The sequence below is a fragment of the Camelus bactrianus genome, chromosome 5 (assembly GCF_048773025.1).
Source record: "Camelus bactrianus isolate YW-2024 breed Bactrian camel chromosome 5, ASM4877302v1, whole genome shotgun sequence".
NCBI classification, from domain to species: Eukaryota; Metazoa; Chordata; class Mammalia; order Artiodactyla; family Camelidae; genus Camelus; species Camelus bactrianus.
The window spans coordinates 88,828,559-88,841,136 of NC_133543.1; the positions used below are offsets into that span (position 1 = coordinate 88,828,559).

The following is a 12,578-nucleotide window of genomic DNA, read 5'->3' on the forward strand; positions in this document are numbered from 1 at the left end:
GTAGGGCGCATCACGTGACGGGACCGTCGCTCCGCCGTCACGTGACGGCCGTCCGCTGCCTCCGCGGCCCTCTCCGCGGCGTGCGCCCCCTTCCGCCTGACGCGCCCCCGGCGGCGGCCGCGCAGCCCTGGCTCCTCGCGGGCTCGGGCAGCGGCTGCGGCGGGGCTATGGCGAGTGGCGGTGGCGGTGGTAACACCGGCGCAGGTGGGGGGCCGGGGCTGGGCCTGAGCCTCGGGCTGGGCCTGGGTCTGAGCCTAGGCATGGGTGAGGCCACCGGTGAGGCGGAGGAGGAGGCAGCCACGGCCGAGGCGGTGGGACGCCTGGCCACGACGCTGTGGCTGCGGCTCCGCGGCTGGGAGGCGGTGCTGGCAGCAGCGCAGCGGCTGCTGGTGTGGGAGAAGCCGCTTCACAGCTTGGTCACGGCGGCTGCGCTCAATGGCCTCTTCTGGTAACGGCCGCGGAGGAGGGGGCGGGGCCGGGCTGCGCGGGAGAGCGGGGGCGGGAGGGTCCCGAGTACCATTTGCCTTTCTGGGGCTCACGCTCGCCCTGGAGGACTGATCCATCTCCCGGTTTTTAAAGGGTGTTGTCCGCCTGGGTTGCCCCATTCCTGTCTTCAGGTGTCGAGTGAGTTAGGCCTGGAGGTTCCCATTCCCCCATCAGTGGGCGCTTTTCCACCTTTAGCGATGGATGTAGGAGCCTCTGTCACCCACTCACCGCTGAGGTGCCTGTCTCTCCCTAAGGTTGCTGTCTTCGTCCAACCTACGGCCCTTCTTCCTACTCAGCATCTCACTTTTGGCTTATTTTTTGCTGGACCTCTGGCCGCCTCGCTTCCTCCCTGACATCTCAGGTCAGTGTTACTTCATTCATTTAGCAAGCCCCGTTGTGCACTTGTTTTGCGCCTGACCCCCCTGGCTGGGTTGAATGGTGAGGGAAATGTACAGCAGGCCACCTGCCTCCCAAGCACCACAATTTCCCCCTAGTTAGGAAATAGAGAATTTCCTTTTTCTCGGAATTAATGTTACTATGAGTGGAGTAGTTAAGATTGTGGACTCTGCAGCCAGATTGCCTGGGTTCCACAGCCTGCTTTCCCATTTACCATGTACGTGACCTTGTAAAAGTCATTCGATCTCCTTGTCTGTTTCTTCATCTATGAAACAGAGACTATAGAACTTGCTTCATAAGGAGGTGGAGAATAAATGAGTTAATACACGTTACCTGCTTATGGTAGGGCTTCACAATGATAGGATTTGCAGGAATATTAGTTCATACTGTGTTTTACTTGTTGTTCACACCTTTACCTAATAGATATTTTGGAGCAGCTAGGTGCTGGGCTGTAATGGGTTGTTTGGAATATAAACATGAATAAGATGTGATGCCTGTTGTTGAGAAAGGTTAAGTGTAAAGAAGGGGACGTGTATAAATGACAATAACAATGTAACATTTTCTGCAAATGGCATTTGAAGAAAGCACCCTGGGACTGCAAAGGAAGGGCACTTGTTTCTGCCTTGGGGAGTGTTTTTTGGAGCTCTGCCACTTAATAACTTGTGTCCCTCCTCTCTCTACAGCATCATCCCCAGAGGAGCCACACTCTGACAGGTGAGTGCAGGCCACCCTTTGAAGACAAATGTCCAAACCCTGTCTTGTTCTGGGGCCAGTGTCACCACCATGGTTAGGGCAACACTGCAGCTTCTGCAGGCACAGACTCCAGCATAGTGAATGCACTGATAACAAGTTTGGTTCCAGGTTCTTGCATAGATGTTTGCATGCCTGCTCCTTTCAGGGCAGAGGGTTGGGAGCGCTGGGCTTTGCTTCCTAGGACCAGGACAGCCTCCCTTTGGGAGGTGGGGTTGTCCCTTCCTTAGACTAAAGATCTCATTGGCTTTCTCAGAGGGATTTGAGTGCCTAGCAAGCTGGTGTCTGAGGCCTCCAGGGGTCATATCATGTCTCCCCAGTGAGGGTGCGGGGTCAGGCGCCCGGCCGCACCTGCTCAGTGTGCCCGAGTTGTGCAGATACCTGGCTGAGAGCTGGCTCACCTTCCAGATTCACCTGCAGGAGCTGCTGCAGTACAAGAGGCAGAATCCAGCTCAGGTAACCTCCCGCATGTCACACAACATTTCTCTACACTGTGGAGAAATAGAGGTGGGGGGAAGGGGAGGAACAGTGTGAACTCCCTGGCTGGAGGCTGAAGATGAGGCCTGGTGCCTTCCTGAGGCAATGTTTACAGCTAGTAGCCTGGTACAGGAGATAGAATATGCTTCTGATGTTCTGACACTGTTACTTGCCAAGGCAGACAAGTTTAAATTTTAGGTGTTTGGCAGTGTCTGTTGCAGACTTCCTGAATTGATGGTCTTGGGCATCCTGTTGACTAAACTGGAGCACCACATTCCTGGAGGGCATACCCCTCCTTCCACCAATTGATCAGCAATATTTCTTACCCAGATGAGCAGGGTGCCTACCTCAGCCTACAGTTCCTCTTAGACCCTGTGCTTTTCTCTGCAGTTCTGTGCTCGCGTCTGCTCTGGCTGTGCTGTGTTGGCTGTGCTGGGACACTATGTTCCGGGGATTATGATTTCCTACATTGTCTGTGAGTAGGGTCTGACCCCTGCCCTTTCGAAAGTCCTCTCTTGGTCTTCTTTCCCTGGACTGACTCAAGAGGAGGATCATACATTCTCTTGTTCAGTTAGCCATTTATAGAGATCTTCAGGGGCTGCTGTAGTATTAGTAACAGTGGAAGAGTCATCTAGGGAGGAAGGCAGTGGATGTGGGAAGAGGTTGGCACAGTCTCAGGAAAGGACTTAGTCTTCCTTTAGGCTTTTCTATGTAGGCATCAGTTGAATGAGGGTCCTTGGGAAATAGGCATAGGGAGCTCTGAGTGGATTTTCTAACCCCCAGTGCTGAGTATCCTGCTGTGGCCCCTGGTGGTTTATCATGAGCTGATCCAAAGGATGTACACTCGCTTGGAGCCCCTGCTCATGCAGCTGGACTACAGCATGAAGGCAGAAGCTGATGCCCTGCATCACAAACACGACAAGAGGAGTAAGGGGATCCCATGACCCAGGAGAGGACAGGGGTGGAGAGTGGGGGAGGACTTGGCTTGTGAAATTCCCTGGAATTTAGATGCTCTCCAGACTCTTGGACATGTTGTCCCCACCACTGTCCCTGCTTGGTCACTGCCCTGCTCTTCTTGCTTCTCTAGAGCGGCAGGGGAAGAATGCACCCCCTGGAGGTGATGAGCCACTGGCGGAGACAGAGAGTGAGAGTGAAGCAGAACTGGCTGGCTTCTCCCCTGTGGTGAGGTCCAAGGGAGATGGGGGATCAAGTAGAAGGCTGGGGGAGAATTGCCCTGCTTTAGAGCAGCCACCTCTTAAGGGAGTGGGAGTCATTGGTGGGGGCAGAGATGCTCCTGGAAAATGGGCTCTCTTATCCCCTCACCTGTTGTGTTCATCCTGGTTTTCCTGCAGGTGGATGTGAAGAAAACAGCCCTGGCTTTGGCCATTACAGACTCAGAGCTGTCAGATGAAGAGGCTTCTATCTTGGAAAGTGGTGGCTTCTCTGTATCCCGGGCAACAACTCCACAACTAACTGATGTATCAGAGGGTATGGGCAACCCTTGGTCCCTCCCAGTCTTCCTGTTCCCTGTTGTGGGATGCTGGCTGTGCTCTCTGGTGGTTGCCCCCATAAATGTTTTCTCTGGGGACCTGACCCTCTAACTCTGCTCCAAGCTCTTGAAAGGTCTGGTCCAGCATTCCATGTCCTGACTTCTCATCCTTGAACTGATTGGCCTGCTGCAGCTACTCAGAACTGCAGGCCCATTCCTGGCTCTTTGTTTTCTGCACAGATTTGGACCAGCAGAGCCTGCCAAGTGAGCCAGAGGAGGCCCTGAGTCGGGAGCTGGGTGAGGGAGAGGAGACAGAGCTGGCCCCTCCCGAAGACTTGCTGGGCCCCCCTCAGGCCCTCTCAAGGCAAGACCTGGACTTGGAGGAGGAAGATGTGGCATCCAAGGAAACCTTGCTTCGGCTCTCATCCCCCCTTCACTTTGTGAACACGCACTTCAATGGGGCAGGGTCTCCCACAGATGGAGTGATGCTTTCCTCTGGAGGACCAGTGGAGACATTGAGCCCGGAGTCAGGGAGTGGTGACCTCACTGCTCTACCCAGCACCCTGTCACCCCTACTTTGCCTTGCTGAAAGTGACCCAGTCCCCTCCCCATCAGTACTCCCATCTCTTCCTCAGGACTCACCCCAGCCCCTGCCTGCACCTGAGGAAGAAGAGGCACTTACCACTGAGGACTTCGAGTTGCTGGATCAGGGGGAGCTGGAACAGCTGAATGCAGAGCTGGGGTTAGGGCCAGAGACATCCCCAGAGCCCCCTGATGCTCCACCCCCTCCACCCCTAGGGCCCAATACCCTGTCTCTGGTACAGTCAGACCAAGAGGCTCAGGCCATGGCAGAGCCATGAGCCATGGGGGAAGGAGTTGCAGGCACAGTAGGGCTTCCTGGCCAGGGATGTCACTGTTCCCTCCTTTCCCTACTACTATGGGGAGGAGCAATACGTGGGGAAGCTGGCTGTCTGACCATAGCCAGTTCACCCTCTGCCTGCCTGCCTGCCTGCCTGCTGCCGCCCCGGGCCTGGTACAGTACCTGGGATTGGTTTTAAGTCTGTAAATAATTTTACATTTGGGTTAGTGGATGTGAACAGGGCTAGGGGAGTCCTTCTCATTTGCCTCCCTGCCTCATCTCTAGTCTCATTCCACTATGCCCCAAGCCCTTGTGGTTTTCCCCTTCTTTTTCCTTCTATCCTCAGGGACCTGTGCTGCTCTGTCCTCATGTCCCACTTGGTTGTTTAGTTCAGGCACTTTATCATTTTTTCTCTCCTATCTCATGCTCCACTCTGCTTTATTTCCCTGCTGTGTCCTGTCCTTAGTAGCTGAATCCCTACTCTGCCAGCTCCTCCTTCCCAGCAGGCCCCAGCTAAGCTTTAGGGAGGCTCCTGTCTGGGAGGTACAGATGAAACCTGGGGTGGTGGGTCAGGTCAGTAGTCATGCATTTAGGTCACTGCAGCCCATGTAATTTCCACACACCCTTGCCCTAGTTCATCCTGGCCTTTAATGATACAGGATGAGAGAAAGGATCCCACAGCACATGCGCCAGCACTACATTAGTGAGCAGGAGCTTTGTCTTGTGGGGTGAGGGGCTTTCTTATCCTAGGGAGGAATGAAGAGACCTGCTTCTCTGGGCTATGGTCCAAGTGTGGTGGGACCCCCTACCAGGGTTGAGAAGTGGACAGTAACATCTGTGCAGGTGTTGACTGGGAAAATAAAGTTGATGGGCTAGAACTGCTGCTGCCTACCTGCCTCACTGTGAGCTGTCTCCACACTCTGTGCTCTGCCCTTACCTCCTTGTCCCCAGTGTTGCTCCTGGCTGTTGATGTACCTTACCAGAAGCAAAGATTACCCTGCCGGCCTTAACCTGCCCTTAGCCATGGTATCTGACAGTGTGATAGTCTTAGTGAGATTTAGTATGTACAAATAAAGTGTATGCAGGAGGAAATTGCTTTGGCTTCCCGATCAGTAGAAATTTGGGACCATAACAATTGTTTTCTACAGTGTCGCCCACAATCTTAACACTGTTGTAAGTCCTTATGCATCCATGTGCTAACAATTAACTACCTTAGTCTATATATATATATATACTCAGGAACCAAACAAGCAGGACCTATACTTGTATCAAAACTGATTCCAGGCTAAGGAGCAATAAAGAAATAGATGTCTTAACACTAATTGAATGCAGGATATGTGATTGGCACTCCTCTAGGTGATTTATAATAACTCATTCCTCACAACCCTGAGAGAGAGTGTTATTAACTCTATTTTTACAATCAGGTTAACTTTCCCAAGGTCATGGTCTTAGTACCTGGTGGAGCCAGGATCCAAACCGAAGCATTTTGGCTCCAGCAGTTGCCCTGGGGCAGGAAGCCCTGTCCATTAATGGCACAAAAAGGAAGATGCTCAAGGACGTGTGAATTATAGAGAACCAATCTCTTATCTCAGCTTCACAGAGTAGTCTCTTAACAATCCTTGCTCTTTGGGGAAGAACAGCATTAGAGGAAAGCTCAGAAATGGGCAGATGGCCTTTTTTATGAGTTCATGTCCTTGGCCTTCAGCTGGAGATGACCACGTGGCAAAACGCTACCTGACTTTCTGAGGTTGAGTTCTGTGTCACATCTCCCCTAGGTGTGAGAACTCTTCCCTTTCCATTTGTTTCACATTTGCCTTTCAGGGTTTCAAAGGCCCTGTCTTGTGCCAGTGAAGGAGCATGATCTTGTAATCATCTAGAAATTTCAGAAAAAAATGGAAAGACAGTTCTAATCAACAAACAAGCAATTCAAGAAAAGTAGGATTAATGAGAAAGATAGTGGCTACCATATGCCCCACCTTTAATCGTTTTCCTTGTTAAACTTTCAGTTTGAAGTTAGAGCCAGAAGCCTGTATTTGGCTCAGAACATTCACCATAGGTTTGGAGTTTGATGAGAGTCCATTCTTAACACTCTTCCTGGTCTGATGGTTGCTATATGTTTGTCTATGATTTTTCATTATCAGGTGTCCTGGCCGTTACCTGCCCCATGATGAAAGAGACCAGAGGAAAGCTTTTCTTATGAGTGAAAGAAAAATGAGCAAAAATGAGCAGAAACCTACAATTAGGCTAAACAAAAAACCAGAAGTACAGAGGAACAGGCTGGGGGAAACAAGTTGGTTACATGTTTATGTTTGGTGGGGGAGGGCAGTCCACTTTAGTTAACTATGCATTCAATCAGTAATAATGTAATGCTGCTGCTCGTAAACTTGATTTTAGGCTGCGTTACTGGAAAGAAGATAATACCTAGAGTATACTGTGCACAAGTTAAAATTCTGCCAAAGGATGACTCGCTATGCTTGTGGACAAGTTGACAAATTGCGGTGCCCAGGAGAGGGTCACCAGAGATGAAGGCTGCAAATTGTCATTATATGGGGAATATGGGGAACTGTAGAGGAACAGAGAATGTTTAAGCCAAGATGGGAAAGCTGAATTGAGTCACATTAGCTTGTCTTCAAACTTTGAAGGGTTATCTGTAGGCCTTCAGAGGGCAGAAATGAAATCTTTGAGAAGAGTTTGAAGAGTAATAGTGTAGGCAGAATTTGTTTCTTTTGGTTGAGGAATACTGCAAAACAGATACAAATGATTTCAACATACAAAGATCAAGGACAGTAAGACTTTTCTATCATGCAAGGACAATATGTCACCATATTGTTTTGCTTTTAGTGTCCAACTAAAGTCTCTTGGACATCCTCCTCCTGCTTCCTTAAATGTTGGTTTTCCTCCTGCTTCCTTAAATGTTGGTTTTCCATTGGGTCTGTCACCGGCTCACTTTTTCTTCTCACTCTGCCTGGGCAATTTCATGTGTTTACCCATCTAGTTTCCACTCATATGCTGATGACTCCTAAATCTTAGCTCCTTTCCCAGAACTTCCAACTAGGCACCTCCACTTGAATGTCCCATGGGTGCCTTCTGCTCAACATACCAAAAACAACATAGCCTCTCTCCACTCTGCATTCCACCCCCAACTCCCCTTAACAGATAGACTTTTTCTGTATTTTCTATCTTGTTTGTTGTCACCACCAACTCTGAAAGCCTATTTCTCCCTCATCCCACACCTAGTCAATTCATAGTTGCTGCTAGTTTGATGTCCTAATTATTTCTTGATTCACCTCCATTACAGCCCTGATTCTGTCACAGCCTCCTCATCTCTCACCTGGCCCACTGCAACAGTTTCCCTGCCCACACACTTGTCCCCCGCTGAAACTCATGCCCAACAAAGTGGCTAAATTATTTAAAAATAAGAATCGGATGACCTTTCTGCTATTTAATATTAATCAAAGGTCTCCTCCTACCAGAAGAAGGTATGGTTAAGAAGCCTCCTGAGATCTGCTCTTTCGCTGTCTTGCTCTTCGCGCTACAGCATCAGACCCCAACAGCCTGTCCTTCCCTCTGCTAAACTGCACTGCCCTCCTCCACCCCTGCTCCCTCAGTACACTCCTATTTGTGCTGTTTTTCCACATGTCCTATGGGATCTTCATATATAAGTACAGTATGTGGAGTATATAGGTATATGTGTATTTGGATGGATAGCTTTCACTATACTGCTTTTTCTTTTTTTAAATTGAAGTATAGTTGATTTGTAATATTATATTCATGCGTACAGCATGTGATTCAGTATTCTTACAGTACACTGCTTATTTTTGAGAGTTGGGACTATGTCTTAATTGTCCAAATATTCCCAGAGCCTAGCACAGTGCCTGGCACAGAGTGGATGCTCAATAAATGTATGTTAGACTAAACTGAACTTGTATACCAGACTAACCAGTCCTAACTTTTGAAGCAGCCAATTTAAATAGATTTTGGTGATTGGTATCTATCTGTTGACAGTAAATTTCTTGCCTTTGTTTGTTACTGTTCTAGAATGGATGGTGGCTAAATTGAAATAATCTGCAGATAGACTTGGGAGCATTTTGTTCCTGAACTAGGTTAAAGGCAATGAAAATGATCTAGATTTGGAGGTTCATATTTGCTGGTTTTGGAACTAAAAACTTTACTGAGTTTAAGATAAGAGTGTCTTGATCTTCTGCGATTGCATCAAAGTATCCTATATTATTTCAAAAACAATTTTTATCAAATGATTTAGAGTTAACTAAATATTTTGATGAAAAGTCCAATTACATGTATCAGTGCTTGCTTGAAAACAGTGTGATTCTGCAGAAATGAAATAAGGTTTTAAAAAGTCTGGTTTTTTTTTCTTTTTAAGTATAAAAAGTGAGTTGATTCCACCTCAAAACTATCAATTTCATAAAAGATAATGAAAAGCTGAGGAACTATTCAAGATTTAAAAAGAGACCAAAGAGATGGGCTGTAAGGAGTAAGGTATAAAAAGAGTAAATGTAAGGTATGATCTTGGATTGGATCCTAGTTGAGGGGAAAAAGTTACTATTGTGACAAATTTGAATATGGATTGTATATTAAATTTAAAAATTGTTTCTAGATCAAATTTCTTGAATTTGATCATTTCACCTTGGTTATATAAGAGAATATCCTTATTTTTAGGACACATTCTGAGGATTTTAGAAGTGAAAGGCTATGTTCTCTGCAAAGTATATCAAATAATTTGGAAATATAAATAATTAAATAAGAACAAGTATGTGAATATATGATGTGCGTGTGGAGAGAGATAGAGAGAATGATAAAGCAAATGTGGCCAAATGGGAAAAAATACATATGATAAATATAACACATAGAAGTTTACTATTCAATGGTAAATACACTGTAGTATATTCAGACTGCTAAGTAAAATGGCTGAGGGTGAATCTCAATAAACAAAATATTGAGCAAAAGGAACTAAATGCCAAAGGATAAATGATGTATGATTCCATTTATATAAAGTGCATTTATATTGTTAGCAGTCAAGAGAGTGGCTACTCTTGGGGATGAGGGAGCAGTGACTGGAAGGATCTCCTAGGGATTGTTTTGTTTCTTGATCTGGGTGCTGGTTATGTGGGAGTGTCCAATTTGTAAATATTCTGCACACATTTCTGTACTTGTGTTATACATAAATAACAAGTGTCAGTACCAAAGTGCATTGATTATCTGTTTCTGCATAACAAATTACTCCAAAACTTAGCAGCCTAAAACACTCACACTATTTCTGAGGATCAGGACTCCGGGATCAGCTTAGCTGGGTGGTTCTGGTTCAAAGTCTCCATGAGTTTGTATCAGCCAAGGCAGGCTGCTGTCATCTGAAGGCTTGACTGGGGCCAGAGAATCTACTTCCAAGATAGCACTCTCATGCAGCACTTAGCTAGAAGTCTCAATTCCTCACTTGCTGTTGATAAGAGGCCTCTGTTCCTCATCACACTAACCTCTCCTTATGGCTGCTTGAGTGTCATCACAACATGACAGCTTCCTTCCCTAGAGCAAGTGATCCAAGAGAGAGCAAGAAGAAAGTCACAATGCTTTTTATGACCTAGTGTGAAAAGTCACACTATCACTTCCACCATATTCTATATATTAGAAACAAGTTGTGCTGTACACCAGAAATTGATACATTATAATTGACTGTACTTCAATTAAAAAAAAAAGAATCTCTGCCCCCCAAAAGAAACAAGTTGCTGAGTCCAGCCCATGCTCTTTAAGGAAGAAAAGAAAAATCTTATGGATGCATTTAAAATTTTTTTTTTTATTTTGGCAGGGTAGGGGAGGTAATTAGGCTTATTTATTTTTAGAAGAGGTACAGGGGATTGAACCCAGGACCTCATGCATGCTAAGCATGTACTCTACCACTTGAGCTATACCTTCCCTCCTATGGATGTATTTTAAAACCACTACACTAAGTTTATCTGGAAATTATGTTAAAGAATTTGGACTGGCAATCTATACATTATAAAAAATAAAGACAATGTATCAACACATGGGAAATGAACAATTTTACTAATAACAGTATACACAGTTAAACAACAAATACTATGCATTTGTTCAATTATTTAGTATATGTCAGTCAGGTCTAAGTGCTTTACATGTATCCTTTTTGTAATCTTCACTATCACCCTTTGATGTAGGAACCCATCCTCCCTATTTTACAAATGATGAAACTGAGGCTTAGTGAGGTAAAATGGCTTGCTCAAAGTTACAAAGCTGGTTGTGATTACAGTACTGTTTTTCATTATTCTGTTATTCTCACATATCTTCATATCTTAAAGTACCAAAATAGAATTTTAGTTGAGGAAAAAACGTTCTTTCAACATTGGAAAGAGAAATCTGAATTCTGAATCATTTATAAATGAGGTATAGCCACATTAAAATTTTGAACACACAAAGGCTCATTTATTTATAAAGCATTGTTGCCTTCTACAGACTTCAAGAGGAGGGACAAAACTGTCAAATGGACAAACTTCTATTACAAGAGTAAATTTTTTCTTAGAATAATAATTACAAGAATAAAACAAAAGACACTGTTTAAAGTGCTTTTGAATAAGTAGAATTAGAAATAGGACAATATTAAAATTAGTATAGATCCCTTACATCAAAATCTCAATCTAGATTAAAAGAAATTAAAGATGGGTACAAATCAGAAATTTTCCACTGGGTAGTGGGAGAGCATAGCTCAAGCGGTAGAGTGCATGCTTAGTATGCATGAGGTCCTGGGTTCAATTCCCAGTACCTCCTCTAAAAATAAATAAACCGAATTACCTCCCCACACACACATGCCAAAAACAAACAAACAATAAAGTAAAAATAAAATAAAATAAAATAAAATAAAATAAAATAAAATAAAATGCTGGCTTTAAAAAAGAAATTTTCCATTTGAAACAAAAACTAGAGCTTCCTAGAAATTAAAAGAAAAAAAAAACATATCCACCTAGAGAAACAAAAATATTTGTTCAAAAAGATCTCAAAGTTATCAAATAAGAGATTATTTGAACAAGAAATGAGTCAGGAAACTATATTTGAAGTTAGATTTATAGCCATCTCCTCACAGTCTTTTGAGTAGTACAACTCCAGAAAGAGCTTTTTCAAGCAGCTAGAAAAACTGGCACCAAAAATACATTTACAACAATGACATCTTAATATACTTCTTTGAGAGATCACTGTTTTTAAAAAGAACAAATAATTTTATTTTCCATTACTTATAATTACATTTTACTTTTATAGGTGTTTAGTTTTTTACTTTAAAATAATATTTTCACTTCTATGTGAAATCTAAAACAATTACACAAAGGAACATATTTACAAAATAGAAACAGACTCACAGACATAGAAAACAAACTTACGATTACCGAGGGGAAAGTGGGGAGTGGAGGGATAAATTGCGAGTTTGGGATTTGCAGATACTAACTACCACATATGAAACAGATAAACAACAAGGTCCTACTGTACAGCACAGGGAACTACATTCAATACCATGTAATAGCCTATAATGGAAAAGAATATGAAAAGAAATATATATGTAACTGAATCACTATGCTGTACACCAGAAATTAAAACATTGTGAACCAACAATATTTCAATAAAAATAATAAAATAAAAATAAATAATATTTTATTAATTTTATATGCTAACAATTTATACTAAAATAATAATGTTTATTTAACATTCATATTTTTTTAAACTTACATTTTTACATTTAGTTGTGTGTGTATATATGTGTTTCTTTCAACGATATTAAGAAATTTTACTTTTAAAATGTTGAACATTTGGCTTTAAAAATAAATTATTATTTCTGTAAAATAAATACTGAAATACCAGTGAAGTCCTTTTGCTCTGATCTGTCAGCCTCTAACAGCAAATGTGATTGGCACTGTGATCTGAACTCACTCAAAAGAGCTGCAGTTTTACATTTCATCTAAATTAGGGTTTCTCCACTATCGACTATATGTGCTATTGACATTTTGAGCCAGATAATTCTGTTGGTAGTAATAGGGGCTGTTCTGTTCATTTTCAGATGTTTAGCAGGATCCTTGGCCTCTGCCCCTTAGATGCCAGTAGTACCTTCCC

The 12,578-nt window shown here is 44.0% G+C and overlaps 1 protein-coding gene across 1 annotated transcript; it reads left to right on the top strand.

Moving 5' to 3' along the window:
• The first annotated feature begins 26 nt into the window (after nucleotides 1-26).
• On the top strand, nucleotides 27-5,335 carry RETREG2 (reticulophagy regulator family member 2). Its single transcript, XM_074364335.1, has 9 exons — nucleotides 27-448; nucleotides 741-847; nucleotides 1,566-1,596; nucleotides 1,953-2,088; nucleotides 2,500-2,584; nucleotides 2,893-3,036; nucleotides 3,197-3,291; nucleotides 3,462-3,597; nucleotides 3,839-5,335. Exons 1-9 carry the CDS (start codon nucleotides 168-170, stop codon nucleotides 4,456-4,458), a joined length of 1,635 nt encoding a protein of 544 aa, XP_074220436.1. The 5' UTR covers nucleotides 27-167; the 3' UTR covers nucleotides 4,459-5,335.
• The last annotated feature ends 7,243 nt before the right edge of the window (nucleotides 5,336-12,578 follow it).

Excerpts from the sequence above, each read along its gene's own strand:
- RETREG2 (XM_074364335.1), top strand. The coding sequence starts at position 168 with ATGGCGAGTGGCGGTGGCGGTGGTAACACCGGCGCAGGTGGGGGGCCG. Across the intron at positions 848-1,565 it reads CTTCCTCCCTGACATCTCAG|CATCATCCCCAGAGGAGCCA; the intron begins GTCAGTGTTACT and ends CTCTCTCTACAG. Across the intron at positions 2,585-2,892 it reads TATGATTTCCTACATTGTCT|TGCTGAGTATCCTGCTGTGG; the intron begins GTGAGTAGGGTC and ends TCTAACCCCCAG.